The 23610-nt window shown below is 40.6% G+C and overlaps 1 protein-coding gene across 4 annotated transcripts in view; it reads right to left on the bottom strand.

Moving 5' to 3' along the window:
* fhod3b (formin homology 2 domain containing 3b) overlaps positions 1-23610 on the bottom strand; it is a 100238-nt gene that overhangs the window by 19583 nt on the left and 57045 nt on the right. For all 4 annotated transcript variants that reach the window (XM_085473576.1, XM_085473575.1, XM_085473574.1 and 1 more), the window contains exons 4-7: positions 20681-20748; positions 18085-18190; positions 924-1018; positions 12-123 (exon numbers count right to left, since the gene is read on the bottom strand). In XM_085473576.1, coding sequence (XP_085329702.1) covers positions 12-123; positions 924-1018; positions 18085-18190; positions 20681-20748 — 381 coding nt within the window. The remainder of the gene's footprint in view (positions 1-11; positions 124-923; positions 1019-18084; positions 18191-20680; positions 20749-23610) is intronic.

The raw sequence follows: 23610 nt of genomic DNA on the forward strand, positions 1-23610 counted from the left end.
AAGCATCGTACCCCTTTTGGTATCCACAGCGTTCACAGCCTTTATGAGAAGGGCAGCATTGGACTCGGTGTACTCGACAAACACCAGCAGCAGCTTTAGGGATGTCTTCACCACCAGACGAAACTGTGGAAAGAAAAACAATCTGTTAAAGCAACAAACACAGAGCGCACAAATTCAACTGTGAACTTAATGTTTCTGCAAACAACTATGATGAGCATGTGCAAGCCCTTTAAATTCCAGATGCTTAATGGCATCAAATGGTAAAAGCCCTTTCCTTTAGGGGCAGTCTTGCAAGGTTTTGATAAGAGTGCTGTGTGCCTCTGACAGCTCATGGGAACACACTGTACAGCAGTCAGACGGTATAAAAATGCCATAAAAATCAAAATGCTGAACCACAGATGAGCCTCAAAATAAAGCAAGATATCTAAGGTTTAGTAAATGTTTCCAGTGATTTACACCACTGTAAAATATGGAAAAAGAGATTTAAGAAAAAAAAGTAGGTGAGAAGAGTGTTATGGTTATGATATGCTGCAAAGCTGAGGTTAAAATCAACACAATGGGAGGGGTGGTGCAAAACAAGTTTTCTTTCCTGGCGAGGTGATTACAAAGACAGGGTTCAAATTAAAAGAAAAATAAACCAGACACCAAATAGTTTGTCAGTATTTACACGGAAAGGCAGGAAAGTAATTTGTAAGAACATCAAAACTGTGTGAAAAGAGAGCCAGTGCAGCTCCCTCATCTGCTGCACATTTGCTGCACATACTGCAGTCTGGCCAGTAGAGGGCTGAGGTGACCACACTGACAGCAGGGCAGCAAGTATAGGATTTTATCCTTCTCATCAGTGGCCAGGTGGTGTCGTTGAGTTGATCTTACAGGATATCTACAGTGTGGAGTCATTTTTACATTTTTTTTTTTTTTTTTACCTTGGATCCAACCAGCGTGTAAAGCCACTGGATCGTTTCATTGTGAGATATGAGGCCGTTCATCCCGTCCACGTACAGCATTATTTGACCAAGAGCTGGAGAAAAGGAGAGTGGGAAAGGCAGACAAAAGAAAGACATGGGAGGAAAGAGCACAGGGATGGTCAATCTTATGGTATTACAGTTGATGTTTTCATCGTTTCATAATTGTCCATCAAACCTGTCTTTGCTCTCAGTGGAATCCTGACTATGCAAAGCAGGTGAAACTTAAGTTTCACCAATGATTAAGGGATAACAGACTGTATTCAGTTTACTTTGGTGCTTTTTGAGAGATTTCAGCCCCAATATATGACAGGAGACATGACCTTGTGGTACAATACTGTGCAAAAATCTTTATATTTTGCTAGATAAATGAGGTACAGTGGTTTACTCATACGTGCAAGTATACATGGAAATTTATATGGCGAAACCAGAGTTTGTACAATTGATTTTAATGAGATTGGAAATCAATATTTGATTTACTTTATCAGAGCCTGAACTCTCTTAGGCAGCTTTCTTGTCATTTCTTTAAGGAGTCTTCAGGAATTGCTCTCCAGGCTTCTTGAAGGACATTCAAAGCTCTTCTTTGGGTTTTGGCTGCTTTTCAGTCTGTTCTCTGTCAAGATGATCCCAGCCTGCTTCGATAACGTGGAGGGGGGGCTGGGGAGGCCAAACCATGACTCTGCTTTTACTGCATTGGCAGTGTGTTTGGGATCATTGTCACGTCAAGAATGAAGCTTCTGCCAATCAGGATCTTACCAGATGGTATTTCATAGTGGACTAAAATATGATGGCAGTTTTCTGCATTCATAATTCCTCCTCTGTAAATACTGTTGACAATGCATCACTCTATAAGACTTCTGACACTGACCTTCAGTTGAGTTCTTGTGTAATTTGGCATACCTCAGGCTTTTCTACCCGTTTTCCTCCATTAAGAATGACTTCTTGACATCCTTCCATTGAAACCGTTCACTTCTGCTGAAGATACCATTTAAAAATGTCATGCATAGGCAAAACACTGTTTCACCTCTTGAGCTGGTTGCCTTCCTTATGCTTGAATGATTCATATGTTGATATTAAGTGGCTTAACGAACAAAAATCATTGCTCTGGTCGGGTATGAGGACTGGTTTGAAAATGGTTGAAGAAAAGCTTTGAAAACATTCAGAAAACCTGGAAAACTTGTTCAAGATGACAAAAAATATACAAGAAAATCTGCCTCCTTGCAAGCAAGCTATCAAGAAATGAGGAATGGCTCAAGACTTGTGCACAGCACTGTATATAAGACCAAAAATGTACACTATCAGATCATTTCCCCCTGTATTATTCACACATTCTCTAATTCTTTTTTATTTTGGTGAAATAAGACAATGATCTTCCAACACTCTAGTTTTATATATGTAGTAATTGTAGTAAATGTAGTAGTAATTATATATGAACTGTACATGCAAACTGGAGTTGCTGTGAAAATTGAAAATCTCAACAATTAGGTGAAGATCTTAAAAAAAAACATCACTTGTCCACATTCAACTCTCAAGTTAGTGGACACAACTGGGGGCAGTATAACTGAGCAGAGTGCCTCAATGGAAGCTGACATGACTTCTATCTGTAACAGGATACATAAATAAGAACCTAATCAGAGCCAAGGGATCTCAGTGGGGGGCAGTAAAAGTGTAGGGCTTCTGTTGAAGGAGATGGGGGAAGGGAGATAAACATTACAGGACAGGAGTGGAACAGACAAAAGCACCATTTAAAATGTGGTGGGTGTTTTTGTTTTGTTTTTAAAGCAGCATCTCAGAGGAAGTCCACACATGTAGAAGTAATGCTTTCATACAGAAGACCACAACAAGATGAGTTCAGTTTGAACCCACAGAAACTTTACATGATACATTAGCTGACACGGGGGGAAGAGCACGTGACGCATTAAAAGTGGAACATTTTTGGAGAGCCTGTTTGACTGTTTCTTGGCAGAAGTTAGAGTGTTGGGAGGTAATAATACATAGGAGAATATTCTCAATAAGTCAAGCCATTGGTGTTTTTATTCAGAAGGATCATATATATAAAAGTGATCAGATATATTAGCAGCTGTGACAAAAAAGCAGAGAAACAGGTGCTTTGAAACTGTATACATTCACAGATTTTGATCTAATCTCTTCTTTGTATGTTTACATCACTTTCTTATAACATGTTATGATGACAGGCTGCACTTTCTGTTATATACGTATAAATTTCTGCATGCAGTCTTCTAGAGCGGCATTGAAAATCGCGAATATGCAGCTGATAGGCCAAAATTCCCAGGTGCAGCTGCTGTGTGTACATGATGTGTGAGAGCGTGTGGGTGGACAGGCCCTGTGTGTGTCTGTGTGTATGTGCTTGCTGTCGGCGTACTGCAGCGGCAGCAAGCAGCGGTGGCGACAGTGCATCTTTTATAAATTGGGGTTAAGTACTCGCAACATGTCAGAACAGAGAAACGGTCCTTTCCCACTGCGAGCTCTGGGCGTTGTGTCACAGCAGACCACAATAGAATGTGTTTTTGAAAAAGCGATTGACTATCGGTCAGTGCAGGCCAGAGAGAAACCCTCTGTAGCTCTCCCACCAGACAGCTTTAAAGAGATCATTTACAGCACACTGTGAGCACAGTGTACAAAATAATGATGCACAGTCAATTTTTATACAAACACAAAACAGCCTCAACTTTAAAGAGCTGTGTGGCATTAGCAGACCTGCAATATCATCACTGCACACTTATCTCTTGCGTGCACCTGTGTACGGTATCTGCCTTAGTGCAATGTGCTTTTAAGAAATTCCACTGAAAACACGCGTCTTTAATGAGACTTTTAAGTGTCATTACGCAACACGAATGTTCAGTTGCTGACAGATGAGACTTTATCTATCCACCACAAAGCGAGCAGGCTTTTAGATCACGCTGACATGTTATCACAAGGCAACATTTAAAGGTTTTAGCCTATAGAACAGAGGTGCCAAACATAAGGCCAGAATCGGCCCGGCAAAGACTCCAAACCAGCCTCACTGCATGGAAAATGTGAAGGCATATATTTTGCACTGTATTTTGCTACGTTTTACAGCTTTTATGACATTCATTGACGTGATTAAGAGAAAAAAGAAAACAATTGAATGAGAGAAAAGTTACCATTTTTTTCCCCACTATCTACCATAGAAATTTGTGATTGAGTGACTGGTGTGGTTGAAATTACACTTCTTTTTCTTACAGCGGCTTGCAAAAGTATTCGCCCCCTTTGAACTTTTCCACATTTTGTCACATTACAGCCAAACATGAATCAATTTTATTGGAATTCCAGGTGAAAGACCAATACAAAGTGGTGTACACATGAGAAGTGGAACGAAAATCATACATGATTCCAAACATTTTTTACAAATAAATAACTGCAAAGTGGGGTGTGCGTAATTATTCAGCCCCCTGAGTCAGCACTTTGTAGAACCACCTTTTGCTGCAATTACAGCTGCCAGTCTTTTAGGGTTTGTCTCTACCAGCTTTGCACATCTAGAGACTGAAATCTTTGCCCATTTTTCTTTGCGAAACAGCTCCAGCTCAGTCAGATTAGATGGACAGCGTTTGTGAACAGCAGTTTTCAGATCTTGTCACAGATTCTCGATTGGATTTAGATCTGGACTTTGACTGGGCCATTCTAACACATGGATATGTTTTGTTTTAAATCCTTCCATTGTTGCCCTGGCTTTATGTTTAGGGTCATTGTCCTGCTGGAAGGTGAACCTCTGCCCCAGTCTCAAGTCTTTTGCAGACTCCAAGAGGTTTTCTTCCAAGATTGCCCTGTATTTGGCTCCATCCATCTTCCCATCAACTCTGACCAGCTTCCCTGTCCCTGCTGAAGAGAAGCACCCCCAGAGCATGATGCTGCCACCACCATATTTGACAGTGGGGATGGTGTGTTCAGAGTGATGTGCAGTGTTAGTTTTCTGCCACACATAGCGTTTTGCATTTTGGCCTCATCTGACCAGAGCACCTTCTTCCACATGTTTGCTGTGTCCTCCACATGGCTCATGGCAAACTGCAAACGGGACTTCTTATGGTTTCTGTTAACAATGGCTTTCTTCTTGCTACTCTTCCATCAAGGCCAACTTTGTGCAGTGCACGACTAATCGTTGTCCTATGGACAGATTCCCCCACCTGAGCTGTAGATCTCTGCAGCTCGTCCAGAGTCACCATGGGACTCTTGGCTTCATTTCTGATCAGCGCCCTCCTTGTTCGGCCTGTGAGTTTAGGTGGACGGCCTTGTCTTGGTAGGTTTACAGTTGTGCCATACTCCTTCTGTTTCTGAATGATTGCTTGAACAGTGCTCCGTAGGATGTTCAAGGCTTGAGAAATCTTTTTGTTGCCTAAGCCTGCTTTAAATTTGTCAATAACTTTATCCCTGACCTGTCTGGTGTGTTCTTTGGACTTCATGGTGTTGTTGCTCCCAATATTCTCTTAGACAACCTCTGAAGCCGTCACAGAGCAGCTGTATTTGTACTGACATTAGATCACACACAGGTGCACTCTATTTAGTCATTAGCACTCACCAGGCAATGTCTATGGGCAACTGACTGCACTCAGACCAAAGGGGGCTGAATAATTACGCACACCCCACTTTGCAGTTATTTATTTGTAAAAAATGTTTGGAATCATGTATGATTTTCGTTCCACTTCTCACGTGTACACCACTTTGTGTTGGTCTTTCACGTGGAATTCCAATAAAACTGATTCATGTTTGTGGCTGTAATGTGACAAATGTGGAAAAGTTCAAGGGGGCCGAATACTTTTGCAAGCCGCTGTATGTTACGATATCTCAGGTTTTAAATGTGTAGGTAAAAATCTTTGATTTGATAGATGGAGGCGTTTCATTGGTTACACCTCGAGGTGACAGTTGTTGTGATTTGACGCTATATAAATAAAGTTCAATTTAATTGGTCCGGCCCTCTTAACATCAACGTGGGCTGTATGTGGCCCACCATGCAAAACGAGTCTGACATCTCTGCTACTGAGAGCCAGTCACTCAAGCAGTCAACCGCGCAAAAAACAATCAGAATAAATATCATATTTGAATTTAATTTAGCGAACAGTTAAGATATGGAAATGATATGTTACTTGAACCGTTATGTGGCGCCAGAAAACACACAGCCATTACCTTTTTTCTCACATTCATTAAAACTGCTGCTTCATGAAATTATTCATTGCCAGCGGCCTCTTGATGTACGATTTGACTACAAATCCAAAAACCGCAAAGACCGAATGGTTAGGTAAAATGATACTGTAACTGTTTAGAAAAAAAATTAAATTACCTGTCATTATGGGAAACCTTCATATTCTGGTCAAAACAGTTAAAAGGAGACATTTAATTACTCTCCAAACAATCACGTATGCGGACTGCAAATGAAAGCGATTTACACACACTTTGCTTTAACTAGTCATTTAACGGCCCTTTAAGAATTAGGCTGCCTGCTTCTTACAGTTTTAAGCTTTGAAACTGGGATGAACGTTTGCCATACTTCCCTAAGTGTTGGCCCAAAACCCAGGGTTGTTTTTAAACTGTACAACAGACAGTCATCTATAACTTTAGAAGAGGGTTAATAAGAGGAACATGTGAGTCCAGAGTCTGTAAAGGACTCTCTCCACTCTCAAGCACTGATTTGGGGCCAACAATGTGGGCCTCCATTTATATAATCATGAGCAGCTTTACCATACCTCACACAAAGAGCAACAATAACACTGCTAACTCCCTTTGTATGTACTGTATGTCACGTAATAAGATGCTTGCAGACAATGAGCTCCCTTCAAAGCACAGTGATTAGAGTTAAGATGCATGCCACTGGGGAAAAGGACAGCCAGGGTAAAAAGGACAGCTTTAAAGAAACTTTGAAGTGTCGAGTGAGCAGCCTGTCATCGGTGCAGCACTCTTACACTCAATTTATTTCAACATGCAACTGCCTTAAGAGTGAGTAGAACATTTGGACGACACAGAGTTGCAGCAGGGAACCACAGACTAGGAGACTGGAGGAGACAGACCCTGCTCCCGTGTCTCAAATTCTGAGAGAAGTACAAAATCAAACAACTGAAGTCTGGTGGAAGTGTTTCTTCAGGGCCTCTCCCTCTCATAAACCACAGCAATTATCTTCCACAGCCCCAGGAATGTGCAGGAAGGGCTGCTCCGTGACCACTGCCGAGGTGAGAAGCAGTCTGAGGTCTGTGAAGTCAGCACCAATGCAAGCCAGCTGACGTATATGTTTTTTAAAAAGACAACTTTATCTATAAGGATGCAAGAAATCAAATGAACAACTTTCTGTTTACAGTAAAAAACTGTCCACTTCTCTCCCACTTACCACTCTGACCCGTTGGTTTCATTTACATTTTGGAATTTATCTAAACTGGGTCAGCCAAACTGTCTGTCAGTGTGCAACATTTATTTTACCAGGACTTTGGGAATGGGGCCAAATCTTTAGCCCCTACAGTGCAACATGGAGACTCTTATCTTGCATTCTGTGCATTAGCCAGATGCTGCGCTTAGATTTCTGAGGTGTACTTCCCTGTGCCCACTGTACCTGGATCGCTGTATACTGCAAGGCCTAACAAAGGTTTTTTTTTTCATCTAAATTGATTTTCTACTATGTCAGATTTTAGTATTCACAGAGTTATGGAGATTATTACTGAATACAGACTTGCAAAGCCACTATTTTTCCTGTTGTGACTCATAAACAAATCAGGAGTATTTCCAGCAAATTTGTATAAAGGGTTTATTTGGAGCAACCTAAGATGGTTTTACATATTTATTGGATGATCAGTTAAAATAAAAGATCTAAGTGCATATTAAAAGCAGCAACAATCAACAGTTTATCAACAGTGGATCACATGACTCATTGAAAAGGTCTAGTAGCAATGAATCTATGGAACTCGGCTCTAAACTTTATGGAACAGCTCTGTTTTCACCCACGGGAAAATGAGTTTGCTTATCTGCTCATTTTAAGAAACTGGTATCATGCAAGTATTTTGTTTATGGCTTGTTTCCACTTTCCCAAGTCTTCAAAACAATCAAAATCTGTTTTTTCTGCCCTAAGCGTAACCTGAATTGGACAAGGGGGTGAGAAAATGGATGGATCAATAAAGTTGGTTAGTGAGATTTTACCTTGCAGCCTTGATCTAAGTTATTTGACCATCACTATGTTGTTATGAATGTAGATGTCACAAACGAAAGGATATCTGACTGAGAGAACGAGGGATACTGCACACTAATACAGTGATTTATTGTTCCTTCTAACTCTAATGGAAAAGATAATATACAATATTAGCATCAAGTTGTATCCAATAATTCTTTAAACTAGCAGCTGAGACATCCTTTCTCAGATACCAAAACAGACTGGTTAAATGAGTTCATAGTCAGTTCATGGGAACCAACAGGATTTTCTGATTAAAAATATATACACATATCTCACATATCGATTTAGTTGCATCAATTCTTAACATACAGTTCACTGGCACCAGTGAATGCAGATTTTTTTTAAAAAAAAGTTAAGAGGATATCCATCCATCTTCTATAGCTAGCATAGCAAAAAATGCTAGCTTAGTGTCTCTGGAAGTTAGCATGACACTGGGAGCTGAAAGGCAAACAGCATTATCTGATTATTTGTGGACGTATATTTTGGATAACCCTCTGCTCTTTAACGCGATACTGATGACAGTAGACCAGCAAGCTCATCAAGCTGTCCTCGACTCTGCTTTCACCACTCTGTGATCAGTTGTGATGAGACAGATGGGTATAAAACAACCGTAGCAGTAAAAACCTGTTTAACCAAATTAATTAGTGATTAATCATCTTAAATAACTTTTTTTTGTTGTTGTGAACCACCTACATCTGTAATGAAGAAGAGAAGTGTCACATCAAAATAAAACTTTCATAAAAACATTAAAGAGGTGTAGGCTCAGGTTTAGTTTGAAACATATATTTTTTAAAACTTCATCTGTACATATTCACAAGGTGTGTTCTTGTTTTTCTTTTCTCATTAGAATAAAGGAATAATTGCTCTTCACACAGCCCTTCTATATACAATGTATACAATATGATTTCAACTTTTCTGTCGAATAAACACTTATCTTTGATAGTTTCAGTAAAATTTGTTAACACACAGTTCTTTGCAAAGTATATTATAAAGAAGAAAAAGAATGAATTTCAGTTACTGATTAAGTTACAGTCTGATTGATTACTCTTATTATTTCTCATTTCTGCATCCATATCTCTAGCTCCGTCCTGACTTAGAGTCTGTCTGCCATAAAAAGTCAAGTTTATTACTCAGCTCTACTGTACTGGACCAAGACATTTGTTAGTCAGCTAATAACCCAGACCATTAAAGCCAGACTAATTCCAATCACTGAGCCAACTGCCAGACTTACCTGAACTACCAGACTTACTTATTTGAACCCCATACAGTAAAACAACAGGGGGACGCTTCCATTTTCAGACCTGAATAAATGTCTGCCAGCATTTGACAAAATTTACTGTGGGCCTAAATCCAAACAAATTCCCTGAAGACAAACAAACAGGCCTAATGGAACAATAGCATGAAGTAACGCAGAGCGCCTCCCCAGTATTTGGCTGAGCAAGCTCCACAGGCACCGCAGACCCACTGCAGTGCTGAGCAGGGCAAAATCTCCTACAACATTATGAGGAGAATAAACAAGCTAAATGTGGTATCACTTTCTGTTCTACTGCTCACCTCTTTGTACTTGAACAGCTGAGAGAGTAGAAGGGCTACTGCACCAAATAAATTTTATCAAATGATTTTAGGACAATGAACAACTGGAAGAAGTCCAACAGATGATTTCTGCACCGCATCCAAATGAGAAAGACTTTGGCAACAAGCTGCTGCGTTACATCCACCCTCTTGTAAAGTGAACTGAAAGATGAGCTGTGGTAAATTCTTACTGCTCCTCAGAGCATAGTAGTGTGATTGAGTCTGGTTCTGGCCTGAATTCAGTCCCAAAAAACAGTCAGCTTACAAAAATCAGCCTTAAAGCCGTGAAACACTGACGATTTCAATCTATGTGCCTGCGTGCTGCATAACTGCAAAGGATTATTTTTTTTTTCCAAATTAGAGTTTATGTACCTTAGACAGCAAGGTCAGAGATGATAAAATGAGAGCTTGAGAAATGAACTAAATCAAACATTCTTATAATATAATTGGCTTGTATACTGAATTCTGTTACCGTAAAACAGGCTCTGGGATGGGATTGTAACTCTGCTGCCAGTGGGTCTGCTCAGGCTAAAAACTTCTACAGATGTAGGTAAGAAGAATAAGGGGAGCCAGAATATAGGTCAGGCAGGTGGGGTGAAGTGGGTTCAGATGTAAGCCGTCTGCTCACGTGAGGGCCGGAGGGGTCTGACACAGAGGAAGGACAGAGTGGGACACATCCGGTCGGAAGAAGGTTTCAAGTTTAACCCCAACACGTGATGACATGCTGCTGTGTTTGTGTAGGTAAATGGTAAATGTAGGTAATGTTAGTATTTTCAACACAGTGTCAAGCAGTCTATGGAGTATTTGCTTGTGTATATTTGAGTACGTGACTCAGTATGTCAGTTTAAACACTGGTGACTTAATTTATAGAGAACATGCTGGAAGCAAAAAACCAAAATGGTGCCAGTGGAGCAGAAAGAGTTGAGAGGCTGTGGGATGAAATCACGCGTAACACTCATTTCCTAAATTTCCACTGACCACATGAAGTTATTCCCATCATCCCAGAGGACCAAATTTTTAGGCAGGTACTGAAGCTATATAACACATGACTAGGATTACAGCCTCAGGGTTGTATGCCTCTGCCAACCAGTCGACTTGCTGTTTACGTCGGCGTCGATCCAGACTCGAGCTTTCAACCTTTGGATAAAAATATGTTTTATCACTTTACTTTATAAGACATTTGTGTACAATATTGTTATAATTAGCATATGATTTCTTGAGTTATGGATAAAAACTGGTTTGTGAGGTCAGAGCGACACCGACCTTGAGCCACCGAACCCCAATCAGTTCTTGTCTTACTGGAAATTTGTCCCAGATGTAATAAAATTTCCTCCAGCTGTACCTGACATCTCACATTAACCAGGATTGAATACATGAAAGGTCACAGTGTCCTTGACCTTTGACCACCAACATTTTATCACCAGCACCAAGGCATAAAAATATTATTAGCTTTTTCTAGACTACCAAACCCTGTTACTACCAACTACAACTATCTAGATTTTTTTGTGGGGCTTTGGTCTTTCATTTCACAATCAGACACTTTTATTGATTCAGGATATGCCAAATATCTGAAAACTACATTCAGCTGAGGGGAAAACATAAACTAAGATGCAAGTGAGAGCTCAAAAAATAACAAAATGCTTGCAGCCACCACAGAACATTAGATTTTATATCAATGTTTAGCTAGCTGGTTGAAACCAACTGTAATATGTGTCTTAGCAAGCTGTTGTAGCTGAATAAGGCACTTGCAAACACAACATTACTCGATTTCCTAAATTAACCACATTCCACTACAGTAATGCAAGTTGAATGTTGTGTAAATGCCTTAGCTTAACTTGCAGGAACTTAAAACTGACATTTAGATATTTGACCTATCAGTGACAAAATGTTTCCTATTCTTCCTGTTGATGGTGCCTGATATTGCACATCTTATTAAAGGCTCAGTTTTTCCAATTTTGGCAGCATTTAAAAATGAGGTTGTTCTATCCCACGAAACAGCAGCTTTAAAATGTTTTTCTTTTTACTTGCCAAGGGGACTGACAAAGAGAGACATTCACCTAATACAAATTCAATGGACAGCCATAATGTTTAATATTCTTTGTAGGTGGGACTTCATTGGCTGTGTCTCAGTGGCCTGAACCATCCCTTTGTTACCCTGGGGGCTTCAAATGATGCAATTAGGATTTCTTTTCCACTCACCTATTTTCCCTCTCCTTGCTTTCATAAACCATAATTACATTTAATCATTAGTTATTAATAATCTCTGGCTCTTTTCCACAGTGTGTATCTTATCCTGTCTCCCTCCCCTCATCCCCTAACCAGTGATAACAGATGGCTGCCCCTCCCCGAGCATCATTCCACCAGAGGTTTATTCCTGTTAAAAGGGAGTTTTTCCTTCCCACTGTCACTAAGTGCTTGACCAAAGGGTGTCATCTTTAGGTAACAATATAACATGCCTTGAGGTTACAGTTGTTGTGAACTGGTGCTATAAAAATAACAATGAACTGAACTAAATTGAATTACGACCATAACCTGCAGACTTAAGCTGTAAGTGTGCATGAATGAACATCCACGTCACCACAATGTCTATGTGTGTTTCAGTGAGTGAGTGCTTTTCAGATTGAAAAGATTTGCACTGAGAGGGCAGCGGGAGCAGTGGCTTTTCAAAAAGCTGCATGAGATTGGGTGGAAAACATGCACGTGTTCCCATGGGATCTCATTACAAACCAGGAGGTCAAGTTTCTATTGGTACAACAAGGGCATTCCGTGAGATCCCCGTCTCGCTCTTGTCTACATATGTGTGTCAGCAGTTCCCGCAAGGCCCTCTCGAATTCCCTTTACCCTAGAGAAAAATTAACAAAGCATGACTTTATCTTCTTTTAAAAGTCATTCTTGCACGATCACACTAACAAGGAAATGATTACACCTGTAATAACCAGCACATGCAGTATATTGATACATTCGCACAAATCCACACAGCTTGGTACAGACAAAATGGAAATGTTTATCCAGACAACGGGCCATCATAAAGGTCTTCCTCCAGCACAGCAATCCAGACAACACAATACGCACTGTTTCCAAGAAGAGCTTCCAACACTGCTGCTATGCCTGGGTTTTCACTCATAACAATCAAAACAGAATCTAAATTTAGGACTACTGAAAGTCTCCTTAGTGTGGATTAAAAAAATCCACGCTAAAAAAATCCCCAAAAAAATCCACACAGTATTAAAAAAATGTACTGCTGGTGTTTTGTTTTGCACTTAAGATACACAAGAACTTTCTCTTAACATATCAATCTATCGATCTGTCTGGTTAAAGGCTGCTCTAACCCTCGGTTTCCAACAGATTTTTTTCTACTCTTGGCTCTCATTGATGTCAGTGGCAGCCAATATCCCTAATATGGCCAACTTAAAATCATAGCCCAGTCAAATACTGTATATAAAACTTAGATTATTCCTATGGTGATTTTTCTTAACTACAGGTTTCCATTCCAGCTCGACACCACAGCCGCCCGTTCGGCTACAAAGTGCAGAGTACATAAATGAAGCTGGCTGCTCTTACCTTTGTTTATGGTGAAGCGTTTTGGATTGTGACACGCAGATGAAAACCGTTGCACATGTCTTGCTAGTGTGTCACATATAAAATTTAAAGCCTTTGCTACTACAGACACTTAAAATTTGAACAAAAGGCTCTTGTGTTTCAGGTGCACTTTGTGGAAACAGCGGCCACTAAAGTTCCTGCTATGTGGCTCTAAAAGCTGATCTGTGTGCTGTATTGGGGGGGGGGGGGGGGGGGGGGGGGGGGGTTAGGTCCTAGACAGTTTAAGAGGTAATGAAACACTTGACTAGAACACATCTATCTTTCCCACACGGCCCTTTTGAGCACTTCCTTCTGGAAACCAGGAAGTCAAGGTGCTTCAGCATTGTGGGATTATAACAGCCGTGTCATTAAAACCAGGAGATCTTAAAGTGGTAGCGAGACATAGAAGCCAAGGAAGAGCGAATGAGATAAAAGTATGAAATGAAATATGGGCATAACTTATAGCATAAGGTAATACTTCTAGACTCATATCTTTGAGAGCTATAAATTTTCAAGACTAAGTTAGAACATGCAAGCCCAGGTATATACAGTATAATTCAGTGTGTGATGGCCTTTTGGGTATGGAGATAAGTTATGCCCTGTTTACAAATGTGTTTTCCATCAAATATATATCCTCACTTGCTCTGGAAGCTGAAACAAAAAAGAAAAAGAAAAAAAAAAAAAAGAGTCTGTTTCTCCAAATTCCCATACATCAAAAACTAACGCTTCACTTCCAATTTGTTTCCACCAGTGCTTACAGATGGCAAATGTTTTGTCAACAGCAGCATGCAGGCTGAAATAGCACGGCCTCGAAGAAGTGCACGCAGAGAAAGTGTAGCTCAAAACAAAGCTTATGGCGAGGAATGTCAACAGTGAACCTTTCAAAGCAGGGAATAATTACTTCATGTTGACTGTAATTGGTTTGTCTTTAATCTGCCCTCTCTGTCTGTCGCTCCCATTTTTACAGTTACCAATTAAACACGGTTGTTGCTTTTGTTAGCGTTCTTACTATAAATTCTACAAATGGAAAAACCTTGTCATTTGTTCTTCCAACTCCTCTGCCTGTTTTGCTCATGATAATTAGTACCATAGGGATCTTTTTTTAACCACAGTGAAGACAAAAAAAAGTCTGAGCTTACTGATGAAACTTATTTGACCTTTTGGCAAAAGCTGCTTTTATTTTGGGGCTGAGGAAGCACTAACAACGACGAGTTACTGTGCCAACTTTCAGTATTTTATTTGGCACTTTTTAAGACAGAATAGAACGTTTTTTGTCAGAATGGCACAAAGGCACATATTAGGGTGGACCTAAACCACCATCTGATTTATTAGCATTTTGGACTTTACTATAAATGTGGTCTTCATGAAACCCATGCTTCTCAAAGTGTGGTAACATAACATACTGCAGCCTGTGAGTGCCACAAAGGAGGGATAAGCAATTACAGAAGAGGAAGAAGACAAATCTACTTTCAGCTGCTCCCTTATTCACAAGTGATAGCTCCACCTGTTGTATTTGGCAGATTTTTTGTGTCAAATTAAAGACGCACAGCCCCAAAGGGCTTTGTGTCTTTTCCTGACATCGAATCAGGGAACCTTTGCTTCCTAAGTAACAGTTTTTTATTACAGTCAATGCCATATGTCAAGCGCAGGCCTACAATAGTTGCAGTTACAAGTAAAACCCACCAGCTTCTAACCAGACAACACTAACTAATCTAAACGGTAAATGGACTCGTTCTTATGTAGCACTTTTCTACTCTGCTTGAGTACTCAAGTGCCTTAGACAACAAGCCTTATTCATCCATTCACAAGCATGTTGTCCTACACCTATGTGCTTTCTATCTAACACTCACGCTCCAATAAACACATCAGGAGCAACTTGGGGTTCAGCATCTTGCCCGAGGACACTTTGACGGCAAGGGATCAAACCACCAGCCTTCTGATTAGTAGACGACCCACGCTACCTCCTGAGCCACATCACTTTTGACAACTACATCTCTAATCAATGCATTCTCACTAACAACTAGTCACATACTGATGCTTGGTTGGGAACTTCTTGTCATATATTAGTGTGTCATGTATCATGTTAACTCTGTGATAGGTTTTGAAAAAAATGATATGGTTTAAAATACATTCTTTCGCATGTTAACCACGAGTTACAAGTCAAACTTCTCCAACCTGCAACAAGTCTGCTGCAGAGAAAGAACATTTGACAACATTTGACACCTTTTTGGTTTGAGAAACTACATTCTTAACTAAAGAAACATACACTATGAAACCTTTGCTCTGATTTTCATTTCATTAACAAAAGATTTATGATTTCAAGAGCTGCTTTCGAAAGATAATAAATGAGCATGAAAGAAGCACGACCGAGCCTAATGAGGCCTTCATTGCCCTTTTGGCTCTCTTGTGTTTGCAGCTGATTGTAAGATTTACAGGAAGACCAGATGGCACGAGCACCTCTGAAACAGTGACCTCACACCCTTTCCTCTGATGGGGTGATAAGGGCATACAAGCTTTCCCCTGGGTCCAAAAAAAGAAAAAGAAAAAAATCGCAGTTCTCCAAGGAGTTAAGCCCAGGTCTGGAAGCCCTCCGAGCCAGGTGTGAGGGGCCGTGAAAGGGGCCAGACCCCAACCAGGCAGACACAGAAACCACTCACATCACTGAGGGAGCACTAACCCGCCACAGACACCTCCAGGGGTTTAAGAAGATGGAAAGAGAAAAAAAAAAAACCCGAAGAAAAAGAGCAAAGTGAGATGGTGTAGATTGCTAAGAATGCTGCAGGAACAAGCATTTACAATGAAGGCAATGTTCCACAGAGCTAAGGCTGGAGACCTGTTGTTCTAAAATGCAAGCAGACTGGTGTGCACGTGTGACTGTGCCTTTTTCAACTACAAAAGACCCATAAGATTGATATTTATTCTTGAAAGAGAGCAAGATTGTTTTGTCGGGAGGTTTTTAATGCACACCAGACAGACCAGGGTTCAAGGCCACATTCCTCTCAACTTTTTCCTTTTTTTTTTTCTTTTCTTTTTTTTTCCTTTACTGGGCTCAACTTGAAAGACATTACAGCAAAAAGCATTAGAAGTGATCAGTGTTTGATACCAAAGCAATTACTGCTCTTGGTTTGCTATCTGCCTCTGTTCCATTCTCTGTGTGTGCACGTGTGAAAATTTCAGGCAAATAATTCACTCCCCTCTTGGGGATCCTTATGACATAGCTCCTCTTGGAAGTCATCAGCAGTAAAGCCGCCAGATCTATATTCATTTCTGACCTGTACATCTGGGTTCCAGCACATGCTCGACTTGCGTTCGCCAACACATGGCTCACGAGGGAGGGTGATCTACTACACTCCACATTTCCTCAGCTGGTCAGGAGAAATTAGGTCAAAAATTGAAATGGGTTAGACGGGCTTCAGGGAGAGTGCTAGTTTGGTTTAGGTTCTCATGTTGATGTAAAGATACGGGGAAAGGGGCAGGACTCCAATCCGCAGAGATGAGGCGATAAACTAGCACACGAAGGAAAGGAAAGAGTCTCACATGCTTTGCCAAACATTAAAGGAAAAAAAATGGATGTCACAATAAGGAGGAGTGAACAGATATGAGAAGTGGCCTCATCATTCACAGCTGTATGACACTAACATCTCTTGCATGTGGTAAACTCTGAAGTTTCCAAAAACCAGTTGTTATCTGCCTGTCATGTTTTGGCCATTTAACCCGTGTGATTTATCTGTCTGAATCAGAGACGGGGCCAAGTTTAGATGAAGCCTCCAACATTTAAGATCAGCACGCCTGCAGAGGCGGTCTAGGCAGGGGTCATGTTCATGTTTATAACCTGCCGGGGGGGGCACCATCAGTACTTTGTCACTTTTTTTCTTTAGTAACAAAAAAATAAATAAAAAAATCAACATTGGCGTGTTAGAAAATTAGAGAGGAAGCATTTGGGCTCATGCTGTAGCTTAGTTTGTAAACACAAGGGAGGTTACATCTGTTGGAAATGTGCAACGAAATTACAGGGGTCAGCTGCACTGTGACCTTTTATTAGGGAGGCTTAATGAAGAAAACAACAGATGAGATGACTGAGCTACACAATTGGTTTTTTGTTTTTGTTTTGTTTGTTTTTTTCTAACCGCAATGACTCGATCCAAGCTAACAAGTTCATGTTTATTATGTGTTCTACATATAAAATCAAACATCTAATAAAGCACTGACGTCAAGAGTCCAACTTAATCAACAGAAGTGCAACCAATCTGAATAAGGAGCAGGGAAAATAAAAATGAGAGGGAGGAGAGGAAAATTAGTTTTATGATCTGCAATATCCTGCCAGAACTTTTATTAGACACTTAAGCGTGTGTGACCCACCTCCTCACAGCAGGCTGTTAAATGGTAGTGACCTTGGAGAGAGAGAGAGAGCTGTGGACCTCTAGTATCCCCAAAACATGCTGTCCCTGCCCCCTTTTAACCTCAACGCACATGATCTCTGACATCACCGACACGGGAGACATAAATTAAACAGCTGCTAAACTTGGCCTAGCATCCACATTATCTGTGGCACACATTTGAGTTTGTTTATACGGGTAAAATGTGTGAGTGTGAGAAGGTCATCATGCAGAATCATCAATTTACATAGTTTATATAAACACATGTGGCTGTAGATAGGTTTATGGAAAGAAAAGTGTTACTGGATTGATTAATAACATCCTTGTGTTGTAAAATTGAGGTCGGGGGAGGGGGGGGGGGGGGCTGTCAGCTTCACTGGTGCAAAGCTGTGCCGTTCTGCAACGTACATACCCCTGAGGATGTAATTCTGGTAGTTCTGGTCGGCTTCGGCTCCAACTTTTATCAAACACGTGAGTCCTTCGGCCACCACAAACTCGTGCACAAGGTCTTTGTCATCCTGGCAACAGAGAAAAAGGAAAATATCCAAGATTATAAACTCAAACATTTTATTTATTTTGTGTGGATTCATAACAGCAGTTGCCTCGAGAGGGCACTTCATATTGCAAGGTAAAAAAGCCAGAAATGAGAGCATCTTATATGAGCAAGCATTTGGTGACAGTGGGAAGGAAGAACTCCCTTTTAACAGGAAGGAACCTCCAGCAGCCAGAGAGAGCCAACATCAGAAAAGAAAAGACAAAAAACCCCCACAAACTATGGGAGAGAAAAGAAAATGTAGCAGCATATAAATGCATGGCACTCAGTGCACTATGGGAAATCACCCAGCAGCCTGAGCATTTAGCAGCATAACTAAAGAATTGTTCAGGGTCACCTAATCCAGCCCCAACTATGAGCCTCATCAAAAGGGAAAGTTTGAAGCTTAAACTTAAAAACCCGACAGTTGCTTCTATGGTCACTGAAGGATGGCTCCAAATGAAACTCAGATTTCATAGATGCCTTTGTGAAAATGGCCAAATTTCTAGCAAAAACAAACATGCTTACAGCCTTTTGCTGAAAACAGTTTTGGTCTCAAAAGCTAACACCCTTTCATATCAACTGTATGGGGAGCCATTTTTAAATAACTCATTGTTTTAATTGCATTAACTTTAACAGTTATGAATAATTAGAGGTACCTATGCTGAGCCATGTGGGTACAAACACAGGCAGACACTGTATGGCTACTAGCTTTCTGCTAGACTTCATGTCTAACAAACTCAACATCTCTACCTCGTTTTTCATGTTGGTGCCTTTTGAAGTATTTTAAATGCAAATATCTGGCAGGTACCGTGGCGTTCTTGTGGGTAACTGTACTAACAACCTATCCAAACAATGTCTTCTTCAGTTTTGGTGAGGGAAACTCTAGCACTTTATTTGTATGTCAAACAGCACTAACTAACTAAACTCTGTGTCTGGGTGATACATACACATTTTTATATAAGTTTAAATAAAATTATGGATAAATAAAGTAAATGAAATGATGTGAGTGAAGCACAATGAATGTCACAGTGGCTACATCCATTTTAATATACAGTTTATCTGTATTTTTTACTTTATACTATTATATTGATAGAGTTATTCTGGGCATTATATACTTAGCTATAAGGCTAATAAAAAGTAAGCTTAAGAAGCACAGTAATCTGATAAAATCAGCTCAAGAATCTAGTGAGATAATTTATGCTGATCTTTAAAGGCACGGTTTACCCAAGAAAATGTATTTTCTCTTTGGCCTGCAGCGCTTGGTTTAGTGCAGATAGTCACTACAGAAAGGTCCATCTTATCTTGATCATATTATAACTAAATGAATGCCACAAAAACAAGAGAGCTGGTGACTTAATGTGAGCAAATTATAGTAATTTCATCTGCGCACAGTGGGTAAAACCACTGGTTAATCCTCCTGCAAAAAAGATTTACTAAACAACACTTGTAATATTTGTTTTACTGCAGGCAAAAAAACTATTTCTTGTAAGAGAACAGCTACAGACACACTTTACTCATTCCAAATCATCAGCTGGTTAACACTCAGCAGAAGTTTCTCAAATTCAGTAAAAAGTGGCTGCAGATGCAGTGAGAAGTGCAATCTGTTTGCAGCTTGTTCAAATGGATTCCTGTTGCTTCGGCCCCTCCACTTCATCCCACATTTTGTCCTTGATGACAAAACCACCTGCACCTCTCACACCTGTCGATGACTCCATAATTTAAGGCCAAGCATTAGGTTTTCCGCAGGATTTAACATTTTCTGATGCGCTCTACTGTTCAGATGGGATCGAGAGGAAAGCAGCAATAAACACAGTGGGGTGGTCAGGGCTACTTCTCCCCCAGGAGGAAGTCTAAGTGCTTCCAGAACATATTTACCATATATCTGTGATGGAGACTCCAGTCATTTGGCACAGCCTAAACATAAAGGCGTGCACTAAAGAAACAGAATGACCAGCAGTTACTAAACTCATACATGTGTATTACAGAACTGGAATGTAGGGAAGAAAGACATCGATCAGAGATATTTTACAAGAATTGTCACTGTTCTCTACAGCTGATAACTCACAGGGACACTCAGAGTGTAAAAAGTAAGGTATATTAATATATCCTGAGCATATATCAATGCCTGTTGCTCTCTTTTCCATTTAACTGTCAGTTATCCCTCCCCCTCTGCGACCGACTGCCCGCTAGCCCAGCCCAGAGTGTGAAGTATGACCAGACCTGAACACTCCACAGCTGCCACGAAGGCAGACTCTCAGCAGCACAACTCTGCCTCAAGAAAACAGTAATGTGTCCAAGTGCGAGCGTGAATGTGTGCACTGACTTCTTGTATGTTAATGCGTTTAAATTGACCAAAGAATTCACAAGATTTTGAAAAAATGATTATGAGAAACACAAAGCACTGTGGGAGTTGAATGAGGTGCAGTTTTAAGATGCTCTTACTAGACATCAGCTAGAATGAATAAATAATTACCTGAAAAATCTGCTTGAGGGAAAAGAGGGCTCTCCGCAGCTCCCGTCCTGTTGAGTTGTAGAGTTTTTCTGTATGGAAAGAAATCAGGGGTGAGTGGAAAAAAAAAATCAGCTGACAGTCACACATGTGGTATGTAATGTTACTAGACTTGCAGGATGATTCTGACTTTGCTTTAAAGTAATGTGTTTTAACTGCATCAAACTTGACGTTTCCATGGACTGAAAATGTAGAGAAAACCCCTTCATCGTGCACTCATTGGAAGCAATTATCCCCAGTGGTTAAATATGAAAGCTATCCAAAAAGAGAATAGTGAGAGCAAAACAGTAGGAGCAACTCAGAGAACATCTGCAGTGAGTTAGAGAACAGAGGATGTTTCCTGCTAACATCATACAAAGTCATGCTGGAAATAGCCACCGCAAAGGCTAAGAAACAATACATGCTTTAATCAGTTATGGTAACTCTACAGAGCAGTAAAGGAGAGTTGTGACTGACAGCAATAAAAGCATACATTTCCTGCAACTGCTATTGCCCATCCTTCTCCCTGCATGCAGTTTGCAAAGTTTGCCAGCGAGTGGCACCATTGAGCGCAGATTTAAACGCTCAATCATCACTGCTGTGTGAACTCGCTCTGACTCAGCAAAACCTGCCTGCTACTGCTGCAGATACAGCAACACAGTCCAATGCAGAGCTACTCTCTGTTGGCATCTTATAGCTGTATACACAGTTTCACTTGAAGGGATAGGTGTAAAAACATTAGTATGTACAAAAAAAGAAAAAGGCATCATCAATAAGGCTCACTCTCGCACACAACCACACCACAAAAACATGACCAGCAATACTTAGAACACACAAACAGGAGAAACAACATATTGCTCTGCATACACCCTGCACACACAAACTCTGAGAGAGCTGCCATTAAATGAACTGTGAGAAACACACACTGACGAGCATATACAGATGGGATACAGAGCAAGAGGCTCCTATTCATTATTGTTGCGTGCCTCCTCAGCTGTAGAGCAAATCCCTTCAGCTGACAGAGAAAGAAAGAGAGCAAGAGGAAGGAGTGGGTTTGTTTTCTGCCAGTTCTGTGGACAAACAAAGGCTACTTCTAGACCTTCTAGAGAATAGACCAGACAGAGTGAGCACTCAACGGTCTGGTGCCTTTTCGGTGTCACACAGCATTTTCACAGCATACATAAAACTTCACACGCAGCAAGAGCTAGGACAGGGAGGTCCACTAGGACAACAAACATCTGAGGAAGGAAAAAATTCAGCCAGAACAACACTGTAGTTATGAACACAAATAAATACCTTACATTTTAAAATATCGCCATGCTTACATCTGTCTTAATATTGTTTAATATAAACTTGGCTCTAAATTGCATTCCTAGTTTAAAACCTGCTGCCATGTTCCAGGACGTGTTATCGCAAGAAAAGGTTGTCCACAGTAACCCTACACACTTTTAATAACGTGATCCACTCGCTCTACAGACAGACAAGTAACTGGAGATGCAGACTTCCTGGGACAGGGCCACATGCGGTTCAGAGGCTCATGTTTGACGACATTGTTGAAATCATACATCTCACTATTCAATTCTAGCAGAGTTCATTATCTTTAAAGGATGTCTTATTTGCACAGTAATTCGTGACTTTCGTGGTATTCAGTATGACTAGACCCGGGCCTTAAATGCTTTGCACATTCGGTGCCGTACATGACTCAAATGCCTGATAAGCGTTAGCCTTCTACGGAAGAGTTCTAGCAAGTCACTGGCAGCAACATCCAGAAGGAATAAATCTCTACAAGTCCAGAGGTATTAAGAAGGGAAGCTGTGTGATGTTGGTAATTTATGTCTTTAAAAATAACAGGAAGGAAGTGAGACTGGACCTTTTCACTTTACCCCCCCCCCGAACAGTGTGTGACTCCAGCCTTAGCGAATCACCATTGCCAAGTCTCCACTTTGTCTTCTCAAAGCTGACACATTTTTGTAATTGGATCGGTTTTATTTTGTTTTATACGCTCCTTTTAATCACTGTCATTATTGTGGTTAAGCACATTGTAATTCTATTGATAAAAGGAAAAGAAATGTAAATTTTAATAGCACAACACTAATAATGGTATAAATTGCATTGAGTTTTATGGCTCGAAAACAAATAAAGATAAAATAATGCCACGTATTCTGAGTCTTTGTATTATGACTACTACCGTGACTGTGCCATTATATCTGCACTGACTGAACATCATGTAAAAACGTGCCAAAGCTTTTTAACAACTCTTTCTCCCCTCGAGGTCAAGGTAGGGTCATACCTTATGCCCGGCAGGAAGATGACTAAGAGTTCAGATTAGCGATCTCTAAACAGACAAACTCTCTGATCATTGGGGTGGAAAAACAGAGCGAGATAACTCTGAGTTACTCATCACACCTTCAACATACAAATCAAGCCTGATTTGTGGTTCTACTTAACCTCAAGCCCTGAATCAGTGTGCCCTTTTTCTTCCAAAAGTCTTTACTGCACTTCCACAATAATCAGTCAACAGAGTGCTATAACAGTGATGCATCAGCACATGGGTTTCCACTGAGTTTGACTAAATCCCAGTAGCATGGCGTGTGTCGGTGTCTGTCTGTGCGTGCGTGCGTGTATGTCTGTCAGCAGCGGTAAGACTGAGAAAATTCTTCCACGTACAGCTCCACTGCAGCTTTGCACAAAGGGCTTGTGCTTCTCTACTTAACCATGTAGTTTGTACAGCATTAAATTTGTCATAAAGTTATTCCTGTGCAACATTAAATCAACTGCAGGAACAGACAGTTCCTTCCCTGTCCCCGTCTACGGTCCACACACCGATGCACCTCTCAGAGGTCCATCTCTAATGAGAAATAACTCAGTGGAGATTAGTTCCATACCATTTGGCACAGATATGCACCCAAACGTAT

The sequence above is a fragment of the Copadichromis virginalis genome, linkage group LG11, assembly GCF_057382275.1.
Source record: "Copadichromis virginalis isolate Kocher_CV1m ecotype Utaka linkage group LG11, C_Virginalis_male_GT1.1, whole genome shotgun sequence".
In the NCBI taxonomy this organism is placed as follows: Eukaryota; Metazoa; Chordata; class Actinopteri; order Cichliformes; family Cichlidae; genus Copadichromis; species Copadichromis virginalis.